Genomic DNA, 26,708 nt, shown 5'->3' with positions numbered 1-26,708 from the left:
CCTCCCTCTTAGAGCATACCTTCTTCCACCATGTTGGAGCATCCTCATGGTGAAAGGCAGGTGAGAAATCTAATAATAATTCCTTTCCAGTACCCACAAAAATAATATTTACAAGCTACTTCAAGGGCTGTTTCATTTATTTATTTCATTTATATCCTCCCTTTCTTCTTTCATGGAACTCACAGCAGCACACACAGGATTCCCAGGCACTCTGTCTCCCATCCAGGTGCTGGCCAGACCAAATCTTCTTAGCTTCAGCAGGTGGCTGTGTTGTGGGTCCTCAGACTAACCAGGAACTTTAAAAACAAGCACACACTGGGATAACAACCAGGGAACCAATTGAAGCACTATGTCCCATTGGGGATCACACCTGCCCGCCCCCCATGTCAATATCAGCAGCACACTTAATTTGTAAAGGCGAAGGTGTCCCCGCACTTGTAGTGCGAGTCGTTTCTGACCCTTAGGGTGACGTCTTGCGACATTTACTAGGCAGACCGTATATATGGGGTGGGATTGCCAGTTTCGTCCCCGGCCTTTCTTTACCCCCCAGCATATGCCAGGTACTCATTTTACTGACCACGGATGGATGAGTGGACCTCGACCCCTTTTACCGGAGATTCGACTTCCTCCTTCCGTTGGAATTGAACTCCGGCCATGAGCAGAGCTTTCGGCTGCATTACCGCCGCTCACCACTCTGCGCCATGGAGATTAGAAAGAGCCTGCATCCTTATAATCTCTGCTTGGAAGCTTTGTTCCCAAACATAGCTGTATATACCCAAAGGATCGGTTCCGTTAAGCCAGGGATGGGGAAGCCATGGCCCTACAGATGTTAGACTCCAAGATCCCTGACTGTTGGCCGTGCTGGCCAAGGCTGATAGGAGTTGAGAGTCCAACAACATCTGGAAGGCTACCAGTTTCCTGCCCTAGGCATCTACCCTTTGGCAGCAGCTTGAAGGCTGCAGTTCCCTGAAGCTACAAAGCCTTTTTTTTAAAAAAGGTGCTAGGAACCAAAGTACAGAGGAGCAAGGTGTCAGTAGGTTTGAACTGATTTAAATCCTATTGAGTTCATTAGGACTTATTTCTAGATAAGTGATGCACTCTTTCCTTTGTAGAATTCTTTTTAATGTCCCATTTCTGGCCTCTGTTACTCCTATTTTTGGAACACCAGACTGTGATTATATAGAAGGATTTGTAATGCTTTTACTGTTGCTGTTCTGATGATACTGTATTATTTTTTAAAATGTAAGCCCCCATGGGGAGATATTTATTTTGAACAGGAGTCAATAAATCTCTTAAATAAAATAAAACAAACAAAAATGTGCTTCACCATAATGTATTTCTTGTTGCCTCAGGTATGAAATAATGTACTCCTGTTGGAGGGTAGATCCTGTGGACCGCCCCACCTTCTCAGACCTGAAGCTTCATCTGGAGAAGCTGTTGGAAAGCTTGCCAGCCCTCAGCGAGCCTGACAACGTAATTTATATTAACACTAGCCTGATGGAGGAGAGCATGGAAGAGCTGTCAGAAGACTCTGAGTTTCCCCAGATAGACACGGATCTTGATCCTAACCACATTATAGAGTCCTGTTCCCAGAGACCAGAGACCACGGTGGTCACTGTTGACATCCACGACAGCAACGGAATGGGGGAGAGATACATTTTAAGCGGGGGTAGTGAGGAACACAGTGTCAGCCTGGCAAGAACAGAAGAGGAAGTTATTCCTCTGCTGCAGCAGATGCCCTTGCAGAATAGGACGTCATGGTCTGAAGCTAGCACACTTCCCTTTGGGAGCATGTTGACAGGTGAACTACTGTATGCGGATGACTCTTTGGAGGACTCTGAAATTCCCCTGTGAAAGAAGGAGCTGCAGAGCAGAGCTGCTCCTTGGGCAGGAACTTTTTCAGTGGACTTTACTTGTTTTTCTCATGCAAAGCCAGTCCTATGTAGCAACCTCTCCAAGCCTAATGTACAGCATGTGATTTATAGAAACGGTGTTCTATCTCTCTCTCTTTTGTATAATACGGTATCTTTATAGAGATTATATTTTAATAAACAACACCCCGTTATGATGGTCTCTTTTATTGGTTCTTTTCAAGGGGGTTTGATCTCTCTCTTTTCATTAAAATATGGATTTCTACAGATTATTTGTCTTCAAGCTCCTTTGCAGCTTCTGTATGAGCCTCGCTAGACATGACGTTAGCACATCATTGCCTTTCCCATGTTTTTTTTAATGGCAACGGGAGGGCCGTGGCTCAGTGGTTAGAGTATCTGCTTTGTAGATTTCTGCATAGGGCTGGGAATGTCTCCTGCCTGAAATCCTGGAGAGCCTCCTTAGTCATGTCTGTTAATTTTTTGTAAACTGCTGAGAGGTTTTTTTTACAATCAAACAGCATATAAATTTTGTTAAATAAAACAAACTTCAATAGGTTTACTCTGAGTAGGACTAGCATTGAATGCCACCCAGTGTAATGACTAAGAGTGTGAGCTGGGGTATCTCTGTGATGTTCCTGTATTAATGTATATATGGTAAGTGCTGTTTGTATAGAAGATATGTGGTAGATGGAGTGAAAGAGGACGGTGGAGTAAATGAGCAGTAGAATGCTGGATGATTGGCTGAGTGTTTGGATGGCTGAGAGTATAAATGGAAGGATGACAGTTGAATCTGGGTGGACGTTAGTGGGTTGTTTGAGAGGTGTTTGGTGGGGTTTTTGAGAGGAGATTGTGTGGAGAGTTGGTGGATGTGAGGAAAGTGTGGAGTTCGGATTAATACTAAGACAAATACCACAGGAATAGATGAAACCATATGCTTATGTGCCTTTATAAAGTAATCTTGTTATTTCTAATATTTAATAAACACTATTTTGGTTTACCGGAGGCCTGATCCTTGGCTGGGGAATATACAGACCAGAGGGGAGGGCAAGGTACTTACCAAGGCTGAAGGGAAACTGTAACAATTGGTGGCAGCGGTGAAGGGAAGAATACAACACCACAAGTATCCAGAGCAACCCAGAATTATATGCATTCTATATAGATCAAAGGGATTGGGACAGCTTAAGCACGCAGTCACAGAGGTAACCTGATTGAGAGAGACTCAGGCAGAGTCTCTGGGAATACTGGTTATAGGACGTGACTGGGGGTGCTGCCTAGCAGGGGGATCTGGTGAGGTTTGTGCTAGAGCGGAGAGAGAAACCATAAAAAAGGACAGCCCGGACTGGTGGAGTCCCTGGTGGTGCCTAGTGACAGGCAGTAGCCACAAGCAGGTAGGAACCTGACAGGGAGAGCCAGGGAAGGGCGTCACAATCTCCAATTCAAAACTTGCCTCTGTCATGAACTCCCTAGAAGACCTAAGATAAGCTCCAGTTTTTCAGTCTCCCATCTGCAATACAAAGAAGATAATCATGTCCTATATTACAAAGTTGTTGTATGTTTCTGTGAAATAAAAGATGTGCTTTGAACAATAGGAAGAAGAGTTGCTTCATATAATTATGAAGAAGGATTATCTCTCTAGAGCAAGGATAGTGAATGTAGTGCCCTCTAGATGTTGTTGGACTGCAGCTTCCATCTTACCTAATCATTGGCTATGCTGGCAGGTTCACATGGGAACTGTTGTCCAACAGTGCCTTGAGGGCACTATGTTGGCTACCCCTGCTCTAGAGACATCTTGTTGCTAGCTCAGTCCTCTACAAGCTGGAGTATGTACCAGAAGCATGGAACAAGGATCTGCAATGTTAGCAAAGGATGTACTTCCTATTTATTTATTTATTGTATTTGTATACCGCCCCATAGCCGAAGCTCTCTGGGTGGTTTACAGTAACTAAAAACATTAAAAACAAATATACAAATTTAAAACACATCTTTTAAAAACAATTTAAAACACAATTTAAAATTTTTAAAACAATTTAAAAACACATGCTAAAATGCGTGGGAGAAGAGGAAAGTCTTGACCTGGCGCCGAAAAAATAACTGATGGCGCCAGGCGCACCTCGTCAAAAGAATCATTCCATAATTTGGGGGCCACCACTGAGAAGGCCCTCTCCCTTGTTGCCACCCTCTGCGCTTCCCTCAGAGTAGGCACCCGGAGGACGGCCTTAGATGTTGAGCGTTATGTACGGTGGGTTCATATCGGGAGAGGCGTTCCATCAGGTATTGTGGTCCCAAGCCGTGTAAGACTTTATAGGATAAAACTAGCACCTTGAATTGAGCTCGGAAACATACAGGCAGCCAATGCAAGCAGGCTAGAATTGGTATTATATGTTCGGACCATCTAGTCCCTGTTACCAATCTAGCCGCTGCATTTTGCATAAGTTGCAGTTTCCGTTACCATGCAGTTATCATGCAGTCCCTCCCACTCCCAACTCAGCCAGTCTCCCCAGAAGGATACCATGGTCAATAGCATCGAAAGCCGCTGACAGATCAAGAAGAATCAACAGAGTCACACTTCCCCTGTCTCTCTCCCAACAAAGGTCATCATACAGGGCAACCAAGGCTGTTTCCATGCCAAAACCAGTCCTGAAACCTGACTGAAATGGATCCAGATAATCAGTCTCATCCAAGAGTGTCTGGAGCTGGCCCGCAACCACTTGTTCAAGGACCTTGCCCAGGAATAGAACATTTGCTACCGGCCTATAGTTATTAAGATTTTCTGGGTCCAAGGAGGGCCTCTTCAGGAGTGGTCTCACTACTGCCTCTTTCAGGCAGCCAGGGACCACCCCCTCTCACAGAGAAGCATTAATCACTTCCCTGGCCCAGCCGGCTGTCCCATCCCTGCTAGGTTTTATTAGCCAAGAAGGGCAAGGATCCAGCACAGAAGTGGTTGCACGAACCTGTCCAAGCACCTTGTCAATGTCCTCAAGCTGTACTATAACATACAGTGGAATGGAATAGTAATGATCAAGTTGTTTTAACTAGAACAGGAATGGGGAATAGGGTTGCTAGATCAGAAGCATCCCAACCCCTGAGATTTCAGGGGTGGACCTTAGTGATGTCATTAAGCATGATACATTAAGCATAAACCACAGCTGCTTGGAGGATACCACTCAAACAAAAAAAATCTGATTGGAAGTTAAGATAGAAATCTTAGCTAAATGAGGGTGTTTCCAGATCCAGCTAAAGTGACCGGATCATTCCTCCTCACCTGCTTAGAGAGCCTGGGTAAGAAACATTTAATCTAGCCTACTTGTGTCTGGCAAGAAGGGTTTAAGTTCCTTCAGGCCAGGCCAGTCACTAGAAGGCCATTGTAGGAAGAAAGCCTAGTGTTGTGGAGATGTTAGATGGGAGCACTCAGGAGTAAAGATGGATGCCCCCCGAAGGCTGCAATTCTAAACACGCTAAAGGACTAAGCCCCATAGAACTCAACAGAACTTGCTTCTGAATAGATAATGTTAGGATTGTGCTGTTGGTAAGGCTTGACTAGGAATCTATGGTGCGGCCACATTTGGAATACTGTGTACAGTTCTGGTCGCCTTATCTCAAAAAGGATATTATAGAGTTGGAAAAGGTTCAGAAGAGGGCAACCAGAATGATCAAGGCGATGGAGCGACTCCCTCACGAGGAAAGGTTGCAGCATTTGGGGCTTTTTAGTTTAGAGAAAAGGCGGGTCAGAGGAGACATGATAGAAGTGTATAAAATTATGCATGGCATTGAGAAAGTGAATAGAGAAAAGTTTTTCTCCCTCTCTCATAATACTAGAACTCGTGGACATTCAAAGAAGCTGAATGTTGGAAGATTCAGGACAGACAAAAGGAAGTACTTCTTTACTCAGCGCATAGTTAAACTATGGAATTCTCTCCCACAAGATGCAGTAATGGCCACCAGCTTGGATGGCTTTAAAAGAAGATTAGACAAATTCATGGAGGACAGGGCTATCAATGGCTACTAGCCATGATGGCTGTGGTCTGCCACCCTAGTCCGAGGCAGCATGCTTCTGAAAACCAGTTGCTGGAAGCCTCAGGAGGGGAGAGTGTTCTTGCACTCGGGTCCTGCTTGTGGGCTTCCCCCGGGCACCTGGTTGGCCACTGTGAGAACAGGATGTTGGACTAGATGGGCCACTGGCCTGATCCAGCAGGCTCTTCTTATGTTCTTATGCTCTAATTCTTTGCAATGATATTGATATCAAAGCAGGGTTGGCAACCCCCTGCCTGGAATGCCCTGCCTACCTTTTAACGTAGCTGCTCCAACCTCTTTACTGTACAGACTAGGGTTGCCAGGTTCAGGGCCTGAGGCTGATCCTGTATCTTTAGGAGAAAAGAAAGTCAGCCAAGTGCAGGTGTTCTTGCAACCCTGTAATGGGAAAAACCACAAGGTGGAATTATCCCTTCCCCCTGCACAACTTCTGTATCTTTAAAAGTTGTGCAGGGGGGAGGGAGAATTCCACCTCGTGGTTTTTCCCATTACAGGGTTGCAAGAACACCTGCACTTGGCTGACTTTCTCTTCTCCCAAAGATACAGGATCAGTCTCAAGCCCTGAACCTAGCAACCCTAACTGGGTCTATGTGTTTTGCTTCCACTGTAGTGATTATTTTAACTAATTCTACAGCAGGTGGTGCTAGAGTTTAGGATAAATTAATACTTTCTTTATTTGTTGCAATGAGATGTTGCAATAATTTTACCAAAGCAAATTTTAAAGATCCATAGTAGTTTTGTTCAACAAACTTTTTTGGGGGGCGGGCAGGCGCGGGAGGCCTATAACAAAATGTTGCAGCATATCCCCTGCCAGCTAAATGGAGTGGTCACAACAAGCTCTGGACTCCAACTATCCTCACCCTTTGCCAGTCCTGTCAGGGGTGGGGAACCTGACTCTCCCCACACTGCCCCCCCCTCCCAGAGACCACACCCTCAAGTGCTTTTTGCATGGCTGGAAGGTGTCCTTGAACAGGTGTGTGTGGACTGGAGAAACCTAATGTTTTGTATCACTGGAATGTAACTGGGCCTGCATATACGCCATACGTTGAAAGAATATCCCCTCCTCTGAGTCCTAGAAAATGTACAGTAGGGCCCCGCTTATACGGCGGGTTAGGGACCAGGCCCCCGCCGTAAAGCGGGAATCGCCGTAAAGCGGAACCCATTGACTATAATGGGTCATATCGTGCCAAAATGCCGCAAAATGCCGCAAAAGCACAAAATCGGCTTTAAAACGGGGAATGTCCCCTAATTGAAAGCCGCCGCATGAGCGGAACGCCGTAAAGCGGAATGCCGTAAAGCGGAATGCCGTAAAGCGGGGCCCTGCTGTAGTTTGTTGAGGGTGCTGAGAATTGTGGCTCTGTGGGGAGTAAACTACAGTTCCTAAGATTTTTTTTCTGGGGAGGGGTGCTTTAAATGTATGGCATGTAAGCAGTCCTACTGTACAAAGGTAAGACTCACTCCGATTGTTCTGCCTGCTTTTAAATCTGGCCCTGCCTACCAGCGGTATGGAGCTTCTGGGAGATTGCCCTTGCCATAACAAAATGTGGCTCTGGGGCCGCTCTAAGTTGTTAGGGCCTGAAGCAGACCAATTATGTTCCCTTTCCTCTTTTGATTCACCAGGTGACACCTCCGACATTCCATGACTCAACCACCATCAACCATTGTTTTTTGGCCTTACAGACTTGTACCTGACTTCTAGTCCCTTTAGACCTCTTTCCCCAATGTCCTTCCCTGAAGCAGAAGCGAGAACTGCTTTTAGAAAGCAAGGGGGGAAACCCAAGACTTCAGCATAGCTGTGATGAGCTATGTCTCTCTGCCTCCACTAGGGATGGAAAGAGCGGCCAATTCTGGCTTTGGTTCCCTCAGTTACGCACTTTTCCAATCTTAAATTCAGTTCTCCACATTTGGGCAGCAATTTGCAGTTTAAAAAAACGAACGAACAAAAAAACCTCATGACAATTCTCCATCATTTTGGTGTGAGTTTCTCTTAATAAGCACATTTTTGTAGGCTGTTCAAACTAATGTACACATTTTTGCAAGCAATCTCTTATCATATAATGCATTTTGTACTGTATTTTCACTTATAACTATATTCATTTTTATGCACAGTTTCCCCTAATATATGTATTTTTGTAAACATTGTTTGGCTGGCAAACTGCATCACAAAAGTGCAAAATTAGGAAGATTAGCTTCTCATACTGTTTTGGAAAGTGTGAATTTGATAGACTTGGCTTGAAATGCAAACGGAATCAAATTTCTGATCCAACCCCAGCCCCCATCCTCCAAACAAAAGGTAGCAGCGAAAACAATAGCTCAATATGAACTCAGTTCCCTTTCCAGACAAAATGATGAGTTTTCTTAAAGTTTTCTTATTTCTATGGCCTCAGCATGCAATATGTCCTGGGAGTTCACAGGGCCATTTGTGGGGGGTGGGGGGGAGAGTTAAAACTGTTCTAGACATTTATATACTTCTGTGTTGCTTACAAAGGAGTCCCTCAAGTATGTAGAAGCCACTATGTAATTTTTGTGTGGCCACCTTTCCGCTGCCAAATGGGGGCCACACCTGCACCTTACATTTAAAGCAATATCATACCATTGGCTTCACCCAAAGATCCCTGCAAACTGTAGTTTGTTGAGGATACTGAGAGTTATTAGAAGGCCCCTATTCCTCTCACAGAGCTACAGTTCTTAGAGTGGCTTAGCAGTTCATCCCTCTTCCCAGGGAATTCTGGGAATTGTTAGGCACTCAGCCACCCAAGTTGACTATTAGAGGGAATTATGGTTATTAAAGGCTGCAAGGGTTAGGGATGAGCTCCACTTGTGAAAAGATGGAATATCTTTGTACTGAATTACTTTCTGCAATGGAAAGAGCCAGGTACTTGAAAGAATCCCTCCTCCATATGATCCTGCCCAACCAGTGAGGTGAGCGGGAGAGGCCCTAGTGCACATTCCCCACCCACCCATCCTACTGTCAGCAGTGCTGTTGATGGGAACAAATGAAAGTTTGAACAAGTGTCAGAGACAAGTACAAATTTGGGAGGGGGTGGGGAAACTGGTGCTGTGTTCTGATCCTGACTGGGGCCCTGTAAGGCTTTCCCCCCTCCAGAATAAAATATTATGCTGTGAACAACATAATGTGTAGTTTGGCCTTTAGCCACTTCCCTACAACAGCAGATAATACCAAAGGTAACCATGCAGCCCTACCGCATGGGGTGGTTGTAAGGACGACTGGGTTAATTTTGTCAAATGGTATATGCATTAATTGTTATTGTTGTTATTTATGAATAGTTTCCCATGAGACATCCCCAAATGATTGACAATATATGGATTATGATGATGATGCCTCCTGACTAGCCCAAACAAATAATGGTAGGAGTTGGGGAAGGGGGGTTTACAAGGGTTTTTTGATCATTTTTTTGTGTCTACCTTCCTCTTCCAACAAGCTTTTTAAGCAGAGGTCTTTCCCCATCTACATCTGTACTAGAACTGTTTCTAAGATTTTTTTTAAATAGTTTATCACTTTTTTGCTGCCCTGGGCTGCTTTTTGGAAGAAGGGCAGGATATAAATTTAAACTATAAATAAAATAAATAATACATATCACTAATATTTAATGTGGGCCCTTGCGTTGGGGGGACAGGTTCTACATCAAAATGATACCCATAATTCTGGTATACCACAGTGGGGAGGAGAGCCTGGCTGGGAGTCCAGAGTCTGTGAGTTAAAATCCCCACTCGTGTCTCCTGGGTGGAAAGGGCCAGCTGAAGATCACCCCCACAGTGAGTGGCTCAGGGGTTACATGGCCTGCCACCTGTGCAGCCGTGGGCAAGCTGCATAGTCCCAAGGAGCCCAGTTGCCCCCCAGCTGGCAGTTGCAGACAAGGAAGGGGCTGGCTTGCGTAGCTGTGGCAAGCTGAGCAGGCCCTAGCCAGCTGGGGAGGACGAGCCTCAGAGGGAGGCAATGGTAAACCCCCTCTGAATACCGCTTACCATAAAAATCCTATTCATAGGATAGCCATAAGTCAGGATCAACTGGAAGGCAGTCCATTTCCCATTTTGATCAATAAATAGTTGTCCTATTTTCCCCCCCCATTTGAGATGCTGCTTTTAAAAGTATGTGTGTTGGGGGGGGAGGAGGGGAGTTTTGCTTATTCTAGTCATCTCTGAGTAGTCGAAATAAAGCAAGTCAGCTTCCCAGTAAGAGCCATCAATCTTAGGTGTTAGTTTGTAAGATCTCTCTCTCTCTCTTCCTCTCTCTGTGGTGGGAAAGGGGGGAGGACAGCTCCTATCAGAGAGTACACTTGCAGCAAAATCAGCCTACCAATGATAGAGGTTGAAACTGAGCATTTTTACTCTTTGGAAAACCTGCTGTGTGATGCTGCAGTCATTTGTGATCGGAGCAAAGGAGCTCTTGCTCTCTTTCTCTCCCCCCCCCCACTCGATTTGCAGTCAGGGAAACTTGACTGTGGAGGAAAGTGTTTGGCCAAGCACTGGTGCAATCGGAAAAGAGGTGTTTTCTTCTTCTTCTTTCTGTCTTGGAATAACAGTGCCATGATTTCTGGATTTCAGTACAGCCTTTTTCTTTTCTTGTGCCTAACATCATGTCAGGAATCTCGGGTGTCCCAGGTAAGTCCTGTTCCCTCCAAACCCACAGCTGGTTGCTGTTTTATTTGGGTAACATTTCTTCTTTTTAAATGAGCATCCATAATTTTGTGTGGGGAGGAAAACGCAATGCGTGAAAGAGAGAACGAGCTCCCTCGAGAGTAAAATGAATGACGGTTCTTTTGCAAAGTTTTTCTAAAAAGGCTGAACTTGTCTAGCTTTTTTTCCTTCTGTGTGTCTTTTTTTCAAAGGCAACAGGAAGGTGAAATTATGATTGCTAATGCCCTCTGGCTTTTATATACCTCCTCTAATTTTCAGCTTTAGATCCACAGACAAGTGAGGGGATAAGTTTGGTATAAATGAAAAAAGTGCATGAAACAATGTCAGCCCAAAGGTGCAGAGGTAAACTGAGCTTAAAGACCAATAAACATCAGTTTTGTACTCAGTTCTTCACCAGGAAAAAACTGAATAATAAAAAGAGTGTTCCCATCACTTAATTCTCAATTCCCGCCACGCTGATCTAGGTGGAGAGCTGAGTGCAGCTCCAGACGCGCTGGGTATATAATTACATATGCAATTAATCTGCCTCTGAACCTTATTACTAGCTATATTGTTTTATGTTGGTTCAAATATGTAAACCTCTTGTTGGATTCGAAAATAAACTCAGCCTGTTCCTCTGTTAATGCCCAAATAAACCGGTCCAATCAAGTAATTACAGAGCTTGTGATTTCAAGTCATCTTGTTGGAATATCAACATGGACTGAGAGAGATGTACAGTGAAGTTTATTATGGTTAACTGTACCACAGCAGTTAGGTTAAAAATAACCCCTAACAAAGAGCTTATTATAAAAGTATGCAGTATGCCTTTTTTTTGCCATATACAATAAGAATCTTGAGCAAGAAAAAAATCACTCAGTCACTCCCCAACACTTGCTTATATAAAATAGGGCAATTAAATTATTTTTCATTCAAATTGTGTGAACAGTTAGCTATACCATGTCTGTATTAGTGCTGACTTGATCCTGGTGAAGTTGTGCAATTCACAAAAAAAGTCAATTCCATAGCAAAAACTGCATTTTTGTGTGTGTGTCCATGTGTGTGAGGGGGAGAAATTAGTTCAGTTCAAATTTTAGTGTGAACTTGGCTATTTTTAATGTGAACTTGTCTAATTCGCACTCCGAAACTAGTAAGTATTCCAAAACACAGCTAACCTTAAAAATTAATGCTTTTTTGAATTTTGTGATGCAGTTCTCCAACCAAAAAGAGTGCACAAAAATGCATATATTCATGAAAATAACATATAAAACTACACTATGTTAGGGAAAACTGCTTGCAAAAAGATGTGTATCTGTTATACAAAATTCCATATATTAGGGGAAATGTGCATTAAAATGCATATGAATTTTTCTGCTGACTTTTTCAAGAAAAAATTGCAAATTGAATCAATAATGAGCGAACTGACTTTGAGGCTGAGAAACTGAAAGAAACTGAAAATGACAGATTTGTCCATCCCTATGTGTGACAGACAGACAGACAGAGAGACAGATAGATTATAAAGCCACAAGAGTGGCTGTATACTATAGCCAGTGTGGATTTTTCACATTCCGCAATGTTAACTTAAAAATACCCCCATGCCATTCTGACGTTTCCCATAAATTCATTTCAAAACAAAACCTTGCAAAGCTTATAGTTCTGAACTCAGAAATGCTTGCTTAACAACCCTCTAAATTTTCATGGTGATACACAAAACAATCAGAGAGAATAGAGAGTTCAAAGTTTAAAAAGAGAGGGAAAAAACTCAGAGCCCTTTTGGGCTTTTTTTTGTCCAAGTTCTCATAATCTGTTGAAATTCATTAAAAATCAGCCGTGTTCACAGAGTACCTGTAATCCTATTACTGACCTTGCCCCATACTCTGACCTTCATCTTCTGCAGTTTAAAAGTTTAAAAAATGCCTCGCTGATCTTTAATTAATTTAATAAATTTTGCATTAAACTGAATGATAGTGTCGGGCATGCTCAGTAAGAACCAACTGTCAGTGTTCTAAAACCAGACTCACAGCTGCTTGGCTTGGCTAATCAGAGGGCCACACCCACACCAGACTTTGATTTCACTTGAGACAGTCATGGCGTCCCCCAAAGTATCCTGGGAAATGTAGTTCCTGAAGGGTGCTGAGAGGAGACTCCTGTTCCCCTGAAAGAGCTCCAGTGGCCACACTGGTTTAACAGTCAACTGCTCTGATTGAAGCTCTGTGAGGGGAACAGACCATCTCCTAGCAACTCTCAGCACCCTTCACTAACTACACTTCCCAGGATTCTTTGACAGAAGCCGTGACTGTCCAAAGTGAAATAATAGTCAGGTGTGGATGTGGCCAGGAAAAGCTTTGTTTTAAATTTGGGTGGGAAGCTACATGTGCCTGCTGTAGAATAAAAAGGTGGGGGAAATGCTGAAAAGCAATGATACTGTTCACAATGTTTTCCTTTTGGAAAGCACAGGGGCTTCCCCTCTGCCCAGTGCCCATCCACCCAATCTCCTCCCCTCCCCTTCTTCCTCTCCTCCCTGCCCCTCTGCTGGGTCAGTGTTGGACTATGACTTGGGAGACCAGGGTTCGAATCCCCACACAGCCATGAAGCTCACTGGGTGACCTTGGGCCAGTCACTGTCTGTCAGCCTCAGAGGAAGGCAATGGTAAAATCACCTCTGAATACCGTTTACCATAGAGTCGCCATAAGTTGAGATCAACTTGAAGGCAGTCCATTTCCATTTTCAAAAATGATTGCACAGAAATAAATCCCACTGAACTCAAAAAGTATGCAAATGATGAAACCTACCCTCCCTTCTCCTCCTTCCTATCCCCTCTTGCCCCTCCCCCTCTTTGCCCCTCCCTTCCCATCCCCATCCCCTTCCAATCTCCCTTCCCCTTCCCCTTCCCTCCTCCCCTTCCTCCTTCCCCATGGTCAGTTTTACCTATCCTAAGCATGATTGCACAGGAGTAAATCTTACTGAACTCAATAAACATGCAAATAATCATAGAATCATAGAATAGTAGCGTTGGAAGGGGCCAATAAGGACATTGAGTCTTCTTCAGTCCCCTAGTACTGCAGCTGTTCCCCCCTAGTGCTGCAGCTGTTGAATTTCATTCTGTTGCTTTCATCCCAATGCTCCAGCCTATCAAGGTCCCTTTGAATTTTCTTTCTGTCTTCCATGGTATTAGCTGTGCCCCCAATTTTGTATCATCTGCAAATTTGATAAGCATGCTCTGTACCTCCTCATCCAAGTCGTTAATAAAAATGTTGAAGAGCTCTGGGCCCAGGACCGAGCCCTGTGGTACCCCACTCGATACTTCCACCCAGTTTGAGAAAGAACCATTGATAAGCACTCTTTGAGTATGATTCTGGAGCCAACTGTGAATCCGCCTGATAGTTGTTCCATTCTGCCCACATTTAGCTAGCTTGCTAATCAGCATATCATGGGGCACTTTGTCAAAAGCTTTGCTGAAGTCGAGATATATCATTTCATTTCATTTCATTTTATTAAATTTATATACCGCCCATAGCCGAAGCTCCCTGGGCGGTTCACAACAATCAGCATAAAATACAATATCATGTCCATAGCATTCCCACAGTCTACAAGGGAGGTTACTCGATCAAAAAATGAGATGAGATTAGTTTGGCAGGATTTGTTCTTCATAAATCTGCGTTGGCTCCTAGTAATCACTGCATTGTTTTCAAGGTGTTTACAGATTGACTGCTTTATAATCTGCTCCAGAGTTTTTTCAGGGATTGATGTTAGGCTGACTGGTCTGTAGTTCCCCAGTTCCTCCTTTTTGCCCTTTTGAAGATAGGGACAACATTAGCTCTCCTCCAGTCATCCAGCACTTCACCAGTCCTCCACGATTTCACAAAGATAATAGACAGCGGTTCTGAGGGTTCTTCAACCAGTTCCTTCAATACTCTAGGATGCAGTTTATTGGGCCCTACCAATTTGAACTCATTCAAAGTGATTAGGTATTCCTGTCTGTCAATCTCAAGCTCCAATCCTGCCTCTTCTACTTCATGTTTCCCAGGAGGGTCATAGACCCTTTTCTGGGCGAAGACTGAGCCAAAGTAGGAATTGAGCACTTCTGCCTTTTCTTTGTCATGCATTATCATTTTGCCTTCCACGTTGAATAGCTGTGCCACCATTTCTTTTCTCTGTCTTTTACTATGGACGTACCTGAAGAAAGCGTTTTTGTTGCTTTTAGCATCTCTTGCTAGCCTCAGCTTGCTCAAGGGCTTGCTCAACTCTGTGCACAGCACTTCCCAAATGCCTGACAACCAGCTGATTGTTGGGTGTTTGGGAAGTCCTGTGCAAGGGGCCTTGCAAGCATGGTCAGTTGGCGGTGCCTGCAAGGCTCCTTTTGACCAAGCTCCACCGTTACCTGCCCCACACCTGACACCATATGTGACATGTGGCATAGGGCATGTGTGTGTGGCTTGCCAAAATGGGCCAAAGTGAGAGGCCTGGTGGGCAAGATTTGGCCTGCGTGCCAGAGGTTCCCCACCCGATTTAAGCTCTGCTCTCAGGCAGCATTTGGCGGATCCCTGCATAGAGCTGTCCAGCGTACCCTTGCCTCTGTTGAAATTGGAGCTCACATCAGAACTACTGCCTTTAAACACATTTGCTATATGCAGATAGAGAGCCAGTGTGGTATAGTGGTTAAGGTGTTGGACTATGACCTGGGAGACCAGGGTTCGAATCTCCACACAGCCATGAAGCCGACTGGGTGACCTTGGGCCAGTCACTGCCTCTGAGCCTCAGAGGAAGGCAATGGTAAAACCACCTCTGAATACCACTTACCATGAAAACCCTATTCATAGGGTCGCCCATAAGTCGGAATCAACTTGATGGCAGTCTATTTTTATATTCACATAGTCTTGTGAGTACACAGGTTGTTCCATGTGCAACATGTATATATAGTGTAAAACGGCCATTGGGTTCCTCAGATGAACTGTGGATTTCAGTGGGTGGCACTGGGCATGTCACAGTGCCTCAGCCAATCCTACTTTGTAAGATTGGCACTGGGAGCATCCTGAAGGATATAAATCAACTGGGGAAGGCTTTGGAGCAAATTGCTTTCTGGTCACACTCAACAACATACAGATAAAGGACCAGGGGTTTGCCAAAGTGTGGTGTATTTAAAGCACTGGTCCATCTGCTTCATTCATTTCCTTGTATTTCCCACAGAACTGCATGAACAAGCAGCAGCTTTTGGCTGCCATCCGCCAAATGCAGCAATTTCTAAAGGGGCAGGAAACCAGATTTGCTGAGGGAATCCGCGTCATGAAACACCGACTGACAACTCTGCAAAACATAGTCACGAAAGCGACCCCAGGCCCACAAACTGGTAAAAAACTCCAAAATGATGGTGATGGTTGTTCGGGAGTGGGAGCCTGTATCTGAGCAACATTGCTCAGCCTGGGACTCAGACCACAGTCAGCAGCTTTATAGCACCAGATAGAACCCAATTGGCTCCTTGTGTCACTTTGACCCCTGATGAGCTGGTAGCTGCAGTACCACCCTTTGGCCATCTGCAGTGGTGGTGCTGAAAGCACAGGAGCAGCCTGCGTTATAGGGCAGAGCTGCAAAGCTGCTCTCCTGACACCAACATTACTGCAGCTTACTTCAATGAGGTTGCAGCAAGGCGGGGGGGGCAGCGAGACCAGGGCTGTGTAGATGCGCCAGCGGAACCAATCTGGTTCTCTTGCCAGTACATCCACACAGCCCCAACCTCACCGCTGCCCTGCCCCATTCCCACCCATGTAAGTTGCAGCAATGCTGGAGATGGGAGGGAAGTTTGACACCGCCACAACTGCACAGCAGAGAGCAGGCTAATAGCCCCATCCTCTAGCAAGTTATTGTAGCGGGACAGCAAGTAAAAGGCACCGGGATCCAGTTGTCTGTGTCTTCCATTTGCATCACAAAGCCCTCTAGTATGTTATACATTCACCATATACACCATACATTTAAAGCACATGGGAACTCTAGTTTGCTAAGGGTCCTGGGAAGTGTAGCGCTGGGAGGGGTAAACTACTTTCCCCAGGATCCTTTGGGGGAAGCCATGTGCTTTAAATTAATGGTTTGTACACAGCCACAGTGGAACAAATCTAGGGGTTGCTTATTAAGAGCAAAGAGAGAGTAGGGACCTTCTATCAACACAGAAAGGAGAATAAACAGAAAGTGTCTCATTAAGAAGTGCTTCCTCTTATGCGAGGGGTGGTGGCTTAAGGTACCACACCTGTGTTGAGAAATGGTACTGCTTCCCTTTCTCTCCTTGCTGCTGATTTCGCTAGTAATAGAATCATAGAATAGTCGAATTGGAAGGGGCCTATAAGGCCATCAAGTCTAACCTCCTGCTCAATGCAGGAATCCAGCTTAAAGCATACCCGACAGGTGGCTGTCCAGCTGCCTCTTGAATGCCTCCAGTGTTGGAGAGCCCACCAACTCCCTAGGTAATTGGTTCCACTATCGTGCCGTTCTAACAGTTAGGAAGTATTTCCTGATGTTCAGTCGAAGTCTGGCTTCCTGCAACTTGAGCCCATTATTCCATGTCCTGGGATGATCGAGAAGAGATCTTGGCCCTCCCCTGTGTGACATCCTTTCAAGTCCTTGAAGAGTGCTATCATATCTCCCATTCTCTTCTCCAGGCTAAACATGCCCAGTTATTTCAGTCTCTCCTCATAGGGCTTTGTTTCTAGTCCCCTGATCATCCTTGTTGCCCTCCTCTGAACCTGTTCCACTTTGCCTGCATCCTTCTTAATGTGCCGTGTCCAGAACTGTACTCAAGATGAGGCCTAACCAGTGCCAAATTGAGTGGAACTAGTACTAGTCTATGTGAACTATCAGCAATTTGAATGGGGGATTCATTCACTTTCCTCACAACAGTAACCTTTATTTATTTATTTATTTATTTATTTATTTATTTATTTATTTATTTATTTAGTTAGTTATTTTATTACATTTATATCCCACCTTTCTTTTCATGATAGAAACCCAAGGCAGCTTACATATGGTTCCCAGGCAGTCTCCCATCCAGGCACTGACCAGACCGATGGTGGCCTCATGTGCCTTCAGGCCATAGCCTGGGACCTTTGCAGGTGGTTGACATTCTGAATCTGAGTTCTGAACCTATGTAAACTTGAAAGGTGGAGATGCTTTCTCCCCACCCCCAAGACAAGTTTTCGCAGCTTTTGGATATTTTCATAAGATATACATGTGTGATTAGTCTTTGGCCTGATTTAGCATGTAGGCTCTTACTCTCATGTATGGCACTGGTGAGATATGCTGTGTTTCGTAATATCAGCACAGGTCACAGGGCCCAGACAGGGTCCACTGTTGATGCTCACCCTTTAAGTCCCTCTTAAAAAAAAATCTAGCACAGTGAGCAGCACTGAGCAAGTGGATCTAGCTACCATTTAAATTTCCCACAATGGATGTCACTGTGCTCTGGGAATTATGGGAAATGTATATGATTGCCCTCAACCTAGCATTGCTCAGTGTGCTGCTTGCCATTGCTACATGCCCTGACAAATAACCAGCAGTGGAGGGGACCTGGCAGGTGGGGCACTTTACCCAAAGACCCATCAAACATGAAGCCAGCCCTGCATCAATGTCCATTGAGGACACTCCTTTAGCTAACAGCAACACAAATATCTGCAGAAAGACCATTTATTACTCTGCAGGGTGATAATAATACGTTATTTCAGGGGTGGGAAATCTCCAGTCTAGGGTCCAAATCAGGCCCTCCAGGCCTTTCTATCTGGCCCTCAGGGTGCTTCCCAGCCCACGGCCACTTTTCTCAGGCCATGCTTCTCACTGGTCCTGCTCTGCGCACTCCTCTAGTGTTTTTGCCAGCCTGAAGTGTGTCCCTGAACTGCGACAGTCCCTCTTCCTTGCCTGGGTGGAGGATGGAGAGTTGTATATGTGTAGACATCTACTTCACTTATGTGACTGGAATGTAGCCTACTGTACAAAGGTAGCATTTATATTTTTGCCCTGCCCACGTTTGCCTCTGGCACTGCCCTCCACTGGCATGTGGCCCTTGGAAAGTTGCCCAGAAGCAAAAGTGGCCCTCAGGCTGGAAAAAGTTCCCCACCCCAATATACAGTTATGAAAACATTAGAATCCAAATTTAGCACTAATAAAAAACTAGAGGGACAGCTGAAGGGAGAGTCAAAATGAGCATGGTTGCAATCCCGTCTTCTGAATTAGTGTGTCATATTCTGATCTATTTCTGGGAGAAATTAGAGAATGTCACCAAAAAGATTAACAGCCAATGCTTTTCCTTTTCTCTATACTTTAAAAAAATGTGAGGATAACTGTGCAATCCTGAGGAGCCTGGCTGTTGACTCAGAGAAGCTTTAATTTTAAACCTCTGTATACTTTCATGACAAAGGTCCTGGACAAACTTTGCAAACACAGATCAGCCATGCGGCTTAGCAGCCCCTCTCCTGAAAGGGCTGTTCTCGCCCAGCCAAGCAAGAGACACTGTTTAAGAAGCATTTTCAGTGCAGACACAGAAAACCTTCAGTATGGAATTCTGAGCTAATTGATTCTGCTGAATGTCCATCCAAACAGCACCTGGCTCAGATTCAAAGGATACCTAGCTCAATCAAGGTATAGCAGGATATAAGAACTGCAAAGCAAGCTGCATAGGCAAAGGTAAATTATTTGTGTGGTGAACACCCTGAGAGCCTGTTCACACACAACATTTGGATATGTAGTAGCCATTTGAAAACCCTGGCCTTGATATCCAGGAAAAGTCACACTTGTCCCCACTGACTTCAGTGGGACAAGTTAGTCATTCCTAAGTCAAGACATATTGGTTTCAACTGGAGGTAGAGCATGGCTAACTTTCTTTAGATTGGGACCCTGCTAAAGTGCCATCTTTGACTATTACTGCAGGATTCGACTTGCACCACCCCTTGGCAATCTCAGGATTTCCAGAGCTTGCCAGCCTGTGCAGGTGACTGAGCTCAGTGGTTACATGCTTTGCATGCAGGGTGCAGTCCCTGCTGGCTTCTCCATAGACTCATGTAAGAGGGCATGGGAAAGACTTTGTACATGCCAATATGCCTTGTTGTCAGAAGGATGCTGTTTGAGTTGGGCTTTCACAATCTTTTAAATCTCAGGGCTCCTCCAGACTGATTTTTTATTGTATTCGGCAACAAGTCCTTGACACAATAATAGTGCATTAGCGGTGGATTTTTGCTGCCCTGTTAGTTGTTACAGCAATTAAAAACAATAAAAACAAATATACAAATTTTAAAAGACAAAAAAAAAATTAAAAACACAATTTAAAGAAATTTAAAAACAATTAAAAAACACATGCTAAAATGCCTGGGAGAAGAGGAAAGTCTTGACCTGGTGCCAAAAAGATAACAGTGTTGGTGCCACGCGCACCTCGTCAAGGAGATCATTCCATAATTTGGGGGCCACCACTGAGAAGGCCCTCTCCTCTACCACCTTATTGCTGTCTGGAGGGGATATAGTGCAACAAAAGTGGGACAAAAATAAACAAGAACTTTTGTGGTATAAAAAGTTATGGGATTTCAGCAGGAAGTTACAGGATGAACACTGACCAGAAATTAAGCCATGTGACCACCATAGAACTTTTGCAGGTGCATACAGTATTGAAAGTGGGATTGGACATGGCTGCCCTGATACCATCATGAGCACAAAAAATAATGAATGTGCAATTAAAATGATGTCTGGAGAGGCTCTCACTTGCCTCATGGTAAGGCAAGCAAACCATGACTTCAGTGTGAATTGCAAGTTACCTCTGCAAGACTCAGAGCACAGGCCCTTGACACAAATTTGCCTTTTGGCAAATTACAGTGGAAGGGGGCTGGGATCTCATTGGCAGTGTGCTTTGCAACATGCCCCCCCCGCAAAGGTTTTAATACTATGGTAATAAAAAGGAATGGGGGTGGGAGACCTGGGGCTTGAGACCCTGTTGTTTTTGTTGCTATGTGCCTTCAAGTCAATTTTGACTTATGGTGACCCTACGAATCAGCGACCTCCAATAGCATCTGTCGTGAACCACCCTGTTCAGATCTTGTAAGTTCAGGTCTGTGGCTTCCTTTATGGAATCAATCAATCTCTTGTTTGGTCTTCCTCTTTTTCTACTCCCTACTGTTTTCCCCAAAATTATTGTCTTTTCTAGTGAATCATGTCTTCTCATTATGTGTCCAAAGTATGATAACCTGAGTTTCATCATTTTAACTTCTAGTGATAGTTGTGGTTTAATTTGTTCTAACACCCAATTATTTGTCTTTTTCATGGTATGCTTAAAGCTCTCCTCCAACACCACATTTCAGATGAGTTGATTTTTCTCTTATCCACTTTTTTCACTGTCCAGCTTTCACATCCATACATAGAGATCAGGAATACCATGAGACCCTGAGTCACCCCCTAAGAATGCCCCTACACACTAGCATGGTTTTGTGATTATCCTTACTATTTGTCCTATTTCCTCTAAGAGCGACTAACCACATGCCTTCTTAATCCTTGTGTACCCAACTTGTAGTGTTCTGTCCTGCACTGGATGCCCCCCTGAACGGCAAAAGATTTGGCACCAAGAACATGGTGGACCACGAAGTCCATTTCACCTGTGATCCTGGATTTCAGCTCATCGGTTCCAGTTCTCAAGTATGTCAGCCAAATGGCAGCTGGACAGGAGACGTTCCTCAGTGCAGAGGTACTTTGCCCTTCCCCTTCCCTTGGTCTGGACATAAATGCTTTCCATCAGAGTGTCAAGCAAACCTGTTTCAGGAGTAGCCAAAGTGGTGCCCCCACCTCACAGATGTCAATGGAATGGGGCTGTTGGGAGTTGAAGTCTAGTGGTATCTGGAGCACCGACAGGTTCCTCATCTTTGCTGGACATTGTATGGTTGGAAGACTACCATGGTTGGAAGACTACCAGCCAAGCAGGGTTAGGGCCAAAGCAGGAGCAACTTTGAATGAAATGAGCATGCCTGTTTTTGTATACTGTAAACGGCAGCAACAGGGAAGCTGAGCAGCCTTAAGACTATGGGGGGTGAGGAGGGGGAGTTTAACTCTTTTTTTCCCAAGCCGGTATTTGCATTTCAGGGTAAACACCTATTGACACTAGTGGAGGCTTTCCTTGCAATGCAAAAAAGCTGTTCCACAGAATGGATTTTTGGTGCCCTGAATATTGCCAATCATTCTGAATCCATGTGACTGTTATTCATTGTGGATAAGGCTGCAGATCCAAGCATATGTCACTTTTTTTAAAAAAAATAGACAGTTGATTGCTAATAAACAGATGCCAACATCTTTCTTAAACTGGCTGCCATGGCACAAAACACAGTAATTAATTTAATGTGCTTATGTAGAAACATGCCAATATGAGGTTTATCCAGATTGGCAAACAAGTAAATTATACATAATTACCTCTATTAAAAACCTGTTTCCTGGGCAGAAGGCTATTCTATGATCACAAGCATCCATTTGGATTAACACACATTTTAAATTCCTGAACAGCCATTATTACCGGATTTGCCTGTAGCTGTAAGAAGGCAATGGTGGAACGGTGACAGAGAACAACAAAGCATGGTGGGAAGACATGATGGGATGTCTCTGAAAACTATAATTCTGCTGCTTGGTACTGTACAGCAGCCTACCCCAGTACCTCCAGGTCATATGGACCACAACTCCCATCAGCCTCGTCTGATGTCAGGTGTGAGGCAGGTGGGCCTGGTTTGGGGGAAATGGCCTCATGAGTGAGCCCAATGGGGACCTGTGCCAGGCCTAAATAGACCCATGGGATGGAGGATGCCTACCCCTGGGGTAGAAGCTAGAATATTGACCTACAGACTAGGACAAGGGATACTGGGAAGACCAGGCTGGGACCAGACTAAAGGGACATAATTGCCAATGCAGACTGATGTTGTGGGCCAGATACGACATGTGGGTTGGAGGTCTCCCACCCCAGCCACGGCCTTTCAGCTGAAAAAAGCCCTCAAATACCAAACTGTACATTAAACAGGTGAGTTTCAAAATATAGGCAGGTATTCAACTATACAGGCAAGTATTCAAAAGGATACAGGATGCAACACAGGCTGGTACTTTCTGCCTGGGAGTTACAAAAGTGTCAGGACTTGGTTGGGGTGCAGAAAAGAGGTGGCAAATCCAGCCCCTTTGAAATTGTGGATGGGCAGAGCAATCCTATGTCAAGGAAGCCACCATAACTTAAACTGGTGTAAATTAAGCCGGTTTAAAGTACGCCATATCCTAACTCTGCTCAGTCTGGTGCATCTAGGTGTAGGATTGCACCCTAACTTTATTACAACTGCTAAAATTGCTTTTGCCAAAAACTGGAAATCTGAGTTAATACCAGATATTATTAATGCCCGATTAATAAAATCTTGGAATGCCATTTATTTAAACAAATTAGCTGTCCTTAGACTCTCCAGAATTATTCCTTAATGTTGGAACCACAAGTATGAACATTATATGTTGTAGAGAAATTGAATCTGCTCTTATCTCTAACGTGTATATTTATTGTCTTTTGCTTATTGACATGTAATTGAGATAGGGAATTAACTACCATGAGCCATAGAAATGGGCTTTTGACTTTGTTCCACTGTCTTGCACAGGGGCCTTGCATGCAGCAATTAAACCCGTTAAGCTTTCTCATCATTTGTCTCTGCCAGAAAATTCTTGTCTTGTCAGTTTCTGTCTCTTAGAAGTCTAGTGGGTAGTGGTTTAGAATATCTAGAAATGCTCTTTGTAACACATGGACATTTTCTACATCAACCTTCCCTCCAGATCTTTTGGACTACAATTCCCATTAGTGTTGGGTGGGAATGATGGGAGTTGTAGTCCAAAACATCTGGAGGGCACCAGCTTGGGGAAGGCTGTTTTACAATTCTACAATTAAACCTATAGTCAGTTATACTATGGTTGGTGAGACTCATTTGACATCAGCACAGAACTGAGCCTTCAGTGTTGTTGGCCCACTTCTGTGGAGTGTTCTTCCAGGAGAGATTCAGCAGGCCCCTTCTATATTTACTTTCAAATGTTTGCTGAAATCTTTTCTTTGCTGCTAGGCTTATACAGACAGTTAAGAAAAATGTTTTCTGTAATTGTCATCTGGTGATCTGTTTTAATTTTTGCATGGTTTTTATTGTATGGTGTTGTAAACCACCCACTTTGACAATTTTTTAAAATGAAATTGTGGCATACATTTTAAAATAAATAAATAAATGGTAAGCTTACTGTTTGCCCCTGTTAACAGGCTGTGCTATGAAAGAAGTCAGAAGAGATTTCACAGCTAAGAATGACCTGTTTTAACCAATTTGAAAAGGAAAGGATATCTATATATGTATTATGTATATGTATTAGTATATATTTAGAAAAGCCTTGGCCTTTAGGGACTGGGATTTTTATTGCTTGCTTACAATAATTGTCAGCAGTCCTTCTGGTGTTTTTTTTTTAATTCTGGTTTTTAGTTTTGGTTTTGTGATGTATTTTATTACACTTCTTAGCCTGTTGCTTTTAAACTGTTTTATTGCTGCCTCTTATCGTTGCTTTTCATATGTTGCTACTTTTGTTGTGCTGCATTTTACTATTTTTGTAAGCCACCTTAATTAAACTATATGAGGAAAGCCAAGTGCCAAGTAAAGAAATAGCAAAGAAATAGCTTGCTGTAGGTAGCCAATTTTTGCTTCCTGTTAACATGGGTCCTTCAGCACACATTGCCATTTGATGGAGAATTATTCGTCTCAAACGTTGGTTAAAATTACTGAGCATCAGATCAAGAGTATATGAGACAAACTCTCTACACTCACACGCTACATTTGCATCCATTTTCCTGACCTTTAAAAAAAAAAAAGTTAACTTGATGCAAACATTCTTGCCCTGGTCTGTGCAGTTTTAAATGTTCACACGCTCCTCCTCAGGGTGCTTATGCCCCTGTGCAATTGACAGTGCTGTTTGTTTAAGTGAATTCCCACCTCATTGTGCAAAATGCTAATGAGCCATTGAGCTGCTGCCTGCGCTGCTGTTGAGGACAGGGGCCTGCTGCTCTCCATTGTGTTGGAGAAGATGGATGTTTCTAAAGAGATTATGGCACGCTGTACTAGTCAAACAGCAGATGGGATTCTGGAACAGGGATGGGGAACCTATTTCAGGCAGAGGACTGCACTCCCATCTGGGCAACCTTCTGGGGGCTGCATGCCCATGGTGGGCAGGGCCAGAGGCAAAAGGAGGAAAACAATGAATGTAAGGGTTACCTCTGTATAGTAGGCTACTTTCCATACACACTCACACAGCGCTCTCTCTCCTCCATCCAGGCAACTAAGAGGCTGCGCAAACACCATACATTTAAAGCACATGACTTCCCCCCAAGAATCCTGGGAACTGTAGTTTGTGAAGGATGCTTGGCATTGCAGCTCTGTTAGGGGTAAACTACGGTTCCCAGGATTCTTTGGACGAAGTCATTTCCTTTCAATGGATGGTGTGCATGCCGCCGTTATCAGAGTTCAAGGACACATCCCACCCAGGCGAAAGCCTGAGGAGAATGGGTGGGGCAGAGGAAGGGGTGTGACCTGGAGAGAGTCCCAAGGGCCAGACAGAAAGGTCTAGAGGGCTGCATTTGGCACCTTTGGCCTAGAATCAAGCAAATGGTGGGGAAAAGAATTACAGTTGGTGTTGTCCACAATGTCGTCCCTGACATACACGTAAAAGGTTTGGTAGCTGGCCTCTGTGCTGGTTGCAAAACTAGCCTGTGTTCTCTTGAGAACACCTGGGCAGTGACTGTTGCATGCCTGACAGCACATGGCCTAGCCCAGGTGTTGATGAGGCCCAATACACATACTCACTGCGTTGAGCCAGATGAGAATCTCAGTTCGGAGGAAAGTTCCAGGACGTGAGGGGGAAGGCGGGGGGAGAGTTACAGCTCCTTGGCTGCTTGTTCAATAACTTCATGGTCTGATGACCCCTGATTATTTGGAATATTCTATTGATGAGCTGGAGAGCTTGGCTTTCTTGGCCGATGGAAAGCAAGCAACTGCAACCCACAAGGTATTAGCACCCAGCCCGCTTCTTTGACAAATTCCTCTGCGCTAATTATTTCAACACATAATAAGCCAGGGAGAGGTCAAAGGGGGTCTTAGGTGAATAGGAATTTGGGGGCAATCTGGCCAGCTCTTGCAAATAAAGGGTTTGGCTTCTTCTGTTCAAGTGTGTTGTGCCTTCGAGGAAGAAATGTGCATTTTGAAAACTCGGAGGAAACTGCCCAACATTGTGGCAAACCTGTATGTGGCTGGTGTCTTTTTGTCAACAAAGAGGGCCTTGCATTTGGGGGCAGGTAGGCAGACTCATTGAGGTGGTGTTGTCTTACGGAGTGGTTGTCTTTATCACAGGTTGCACCAGATGTTGCGGACTTCGGCTCACACCATCCCTGACTATTGACCATTCTGGCTGGGGTTGATGGGAGTTGGAGTCCACAAGATCTGGAGGGCACCAAGTTGGCTACCCCTGCACTAGTGTTCCCTGGAACAAATGTACAAAGCAAGGATGTGGAAGCTCAGACCCAGGGGCCTAATGTGGCCCTCCTGGCCTCTCTATCTGGCCCTTGAGACTCTCCTCAGGTCATGCCCCTTCCCATGCTACACTGCTCACCGGCCCTGCTCCACCCCCTCCTTTACATAGGAAAACAAGAAGCTGCCTTATACTGAGTCAGACCATTGGTCCATCTAGCTCAGTATTGTCTGCATGGACTGGCAGCAGCTCTCCGGGGTTCCAGATTGGTTCTCTTCCAGCCCTACCTGGAGATGTTGGAGACTGAGCCTGGGTGCAAGGCAGATGCTCTACCACAGAGCGATGGCTCTTTCCCTTTAGTGCAAATGATGGGCTAGAATGTGCTCTTGGACTGTGATGATGCCTCTGATTTGCCTAGATGGAAAGAAGAGGCATGTCTAGAAACCAGCAGTGCAGTGGCAAATTCAGAAGTGCAAGTTCCCTTCATGTTAATCACAGCCATGCCTCCTCCTCACTTTTTTTGCTGTGGGGTTGAGAATGAGATCCTTGTTAATGCCTAGGAACCAATACACATGAAAGGGGAGAGTGTCAGCTGCTGAGAAGAGTCTTCTCAATGGCTAACTCACCTCCTTTCACTCTGGTTGGCTCCAATCAGCAGGAAAGGAC

At 44.6% G+C, this 26,708-nt stretch overlaps 2 protein-coding genes across 5 annotated transcripts in view; both read left to right on the top strand.

The window, feature by feature from the left end:
- The window catches only part of MERTK (MER proto-oncogene, tyrosine kinase), an 83,016-nt gene extending 80,188 nt beyond the window's left edge, over positions 1 to 2,828 (top strand). For 2 of the 3 annotated variants that reach the window (XM_061625525.1, XM_061625528.1), the window contains exon 19: positions 1,353 to 2,827. In XM_061625525.1, coding sequence (XP_061481509.1) covers positions 1,353 to 1,854 — 502 coding nt within the window. In that variant the 3' untranslated portion in view covers positions 1,855 to 2,827. Of the gene's footprint in view, positions 1 to 1,352 lie in introns of all 3 variants that reach the window. The other variant, XM_061625526.1, reaches the window with a different exon arrangement.
- A 7,418-nt stretch (positions 2,829 to 10,246) lies between these two features.
- FBLN7 (fibulin 7) overlaps positions 10,247 to 26,708 on the top strand; it is a 39,821-nt gene continuing 23,359 nt past the window's right edge. For both annotated transcript variants that reach the window (XR_009762597.1, XM_061626464.1), the window contains exons 1-3: positions 10,247 to 10,523; positions 15,723 to 15,882; positions 21,064 to 21,234. Coding sequence is in view for 1 of the 2 variants with exons in the window: in XM_061626464.1 (XP_061482448.1) it covers positions 10,449 to 10,523; positions 15,723 to 15,882; positions 21,064 to 21,234 (406 nt within the window). In the remaining variant the exon portion in view is untranslated. The remainder of the gene's footprint in view (positions 10,524 to 15,722; positions 15,883 to 21,063; positions 21,235 to 26,708) is intronic.

This window comes from Rhineura floridana, chromosome 4, assembly GCF_030035675.1.
Source record: "Rhineura floridana isolate rRhiFlo1 chromosome 4, rRhiFlo1.hap2, whole genome shotgun sequence".
Taxonomy (NCBI): domain Eukaryota; kingdom Metazoa; phylum Chordata; class Lepidosauria; order Squamata; family Rhineuridae; genus Rhineura; species Rhineura floridana.
This window is presented reverse-complemented; position numbering and strand designations above follow the sequence as displayed.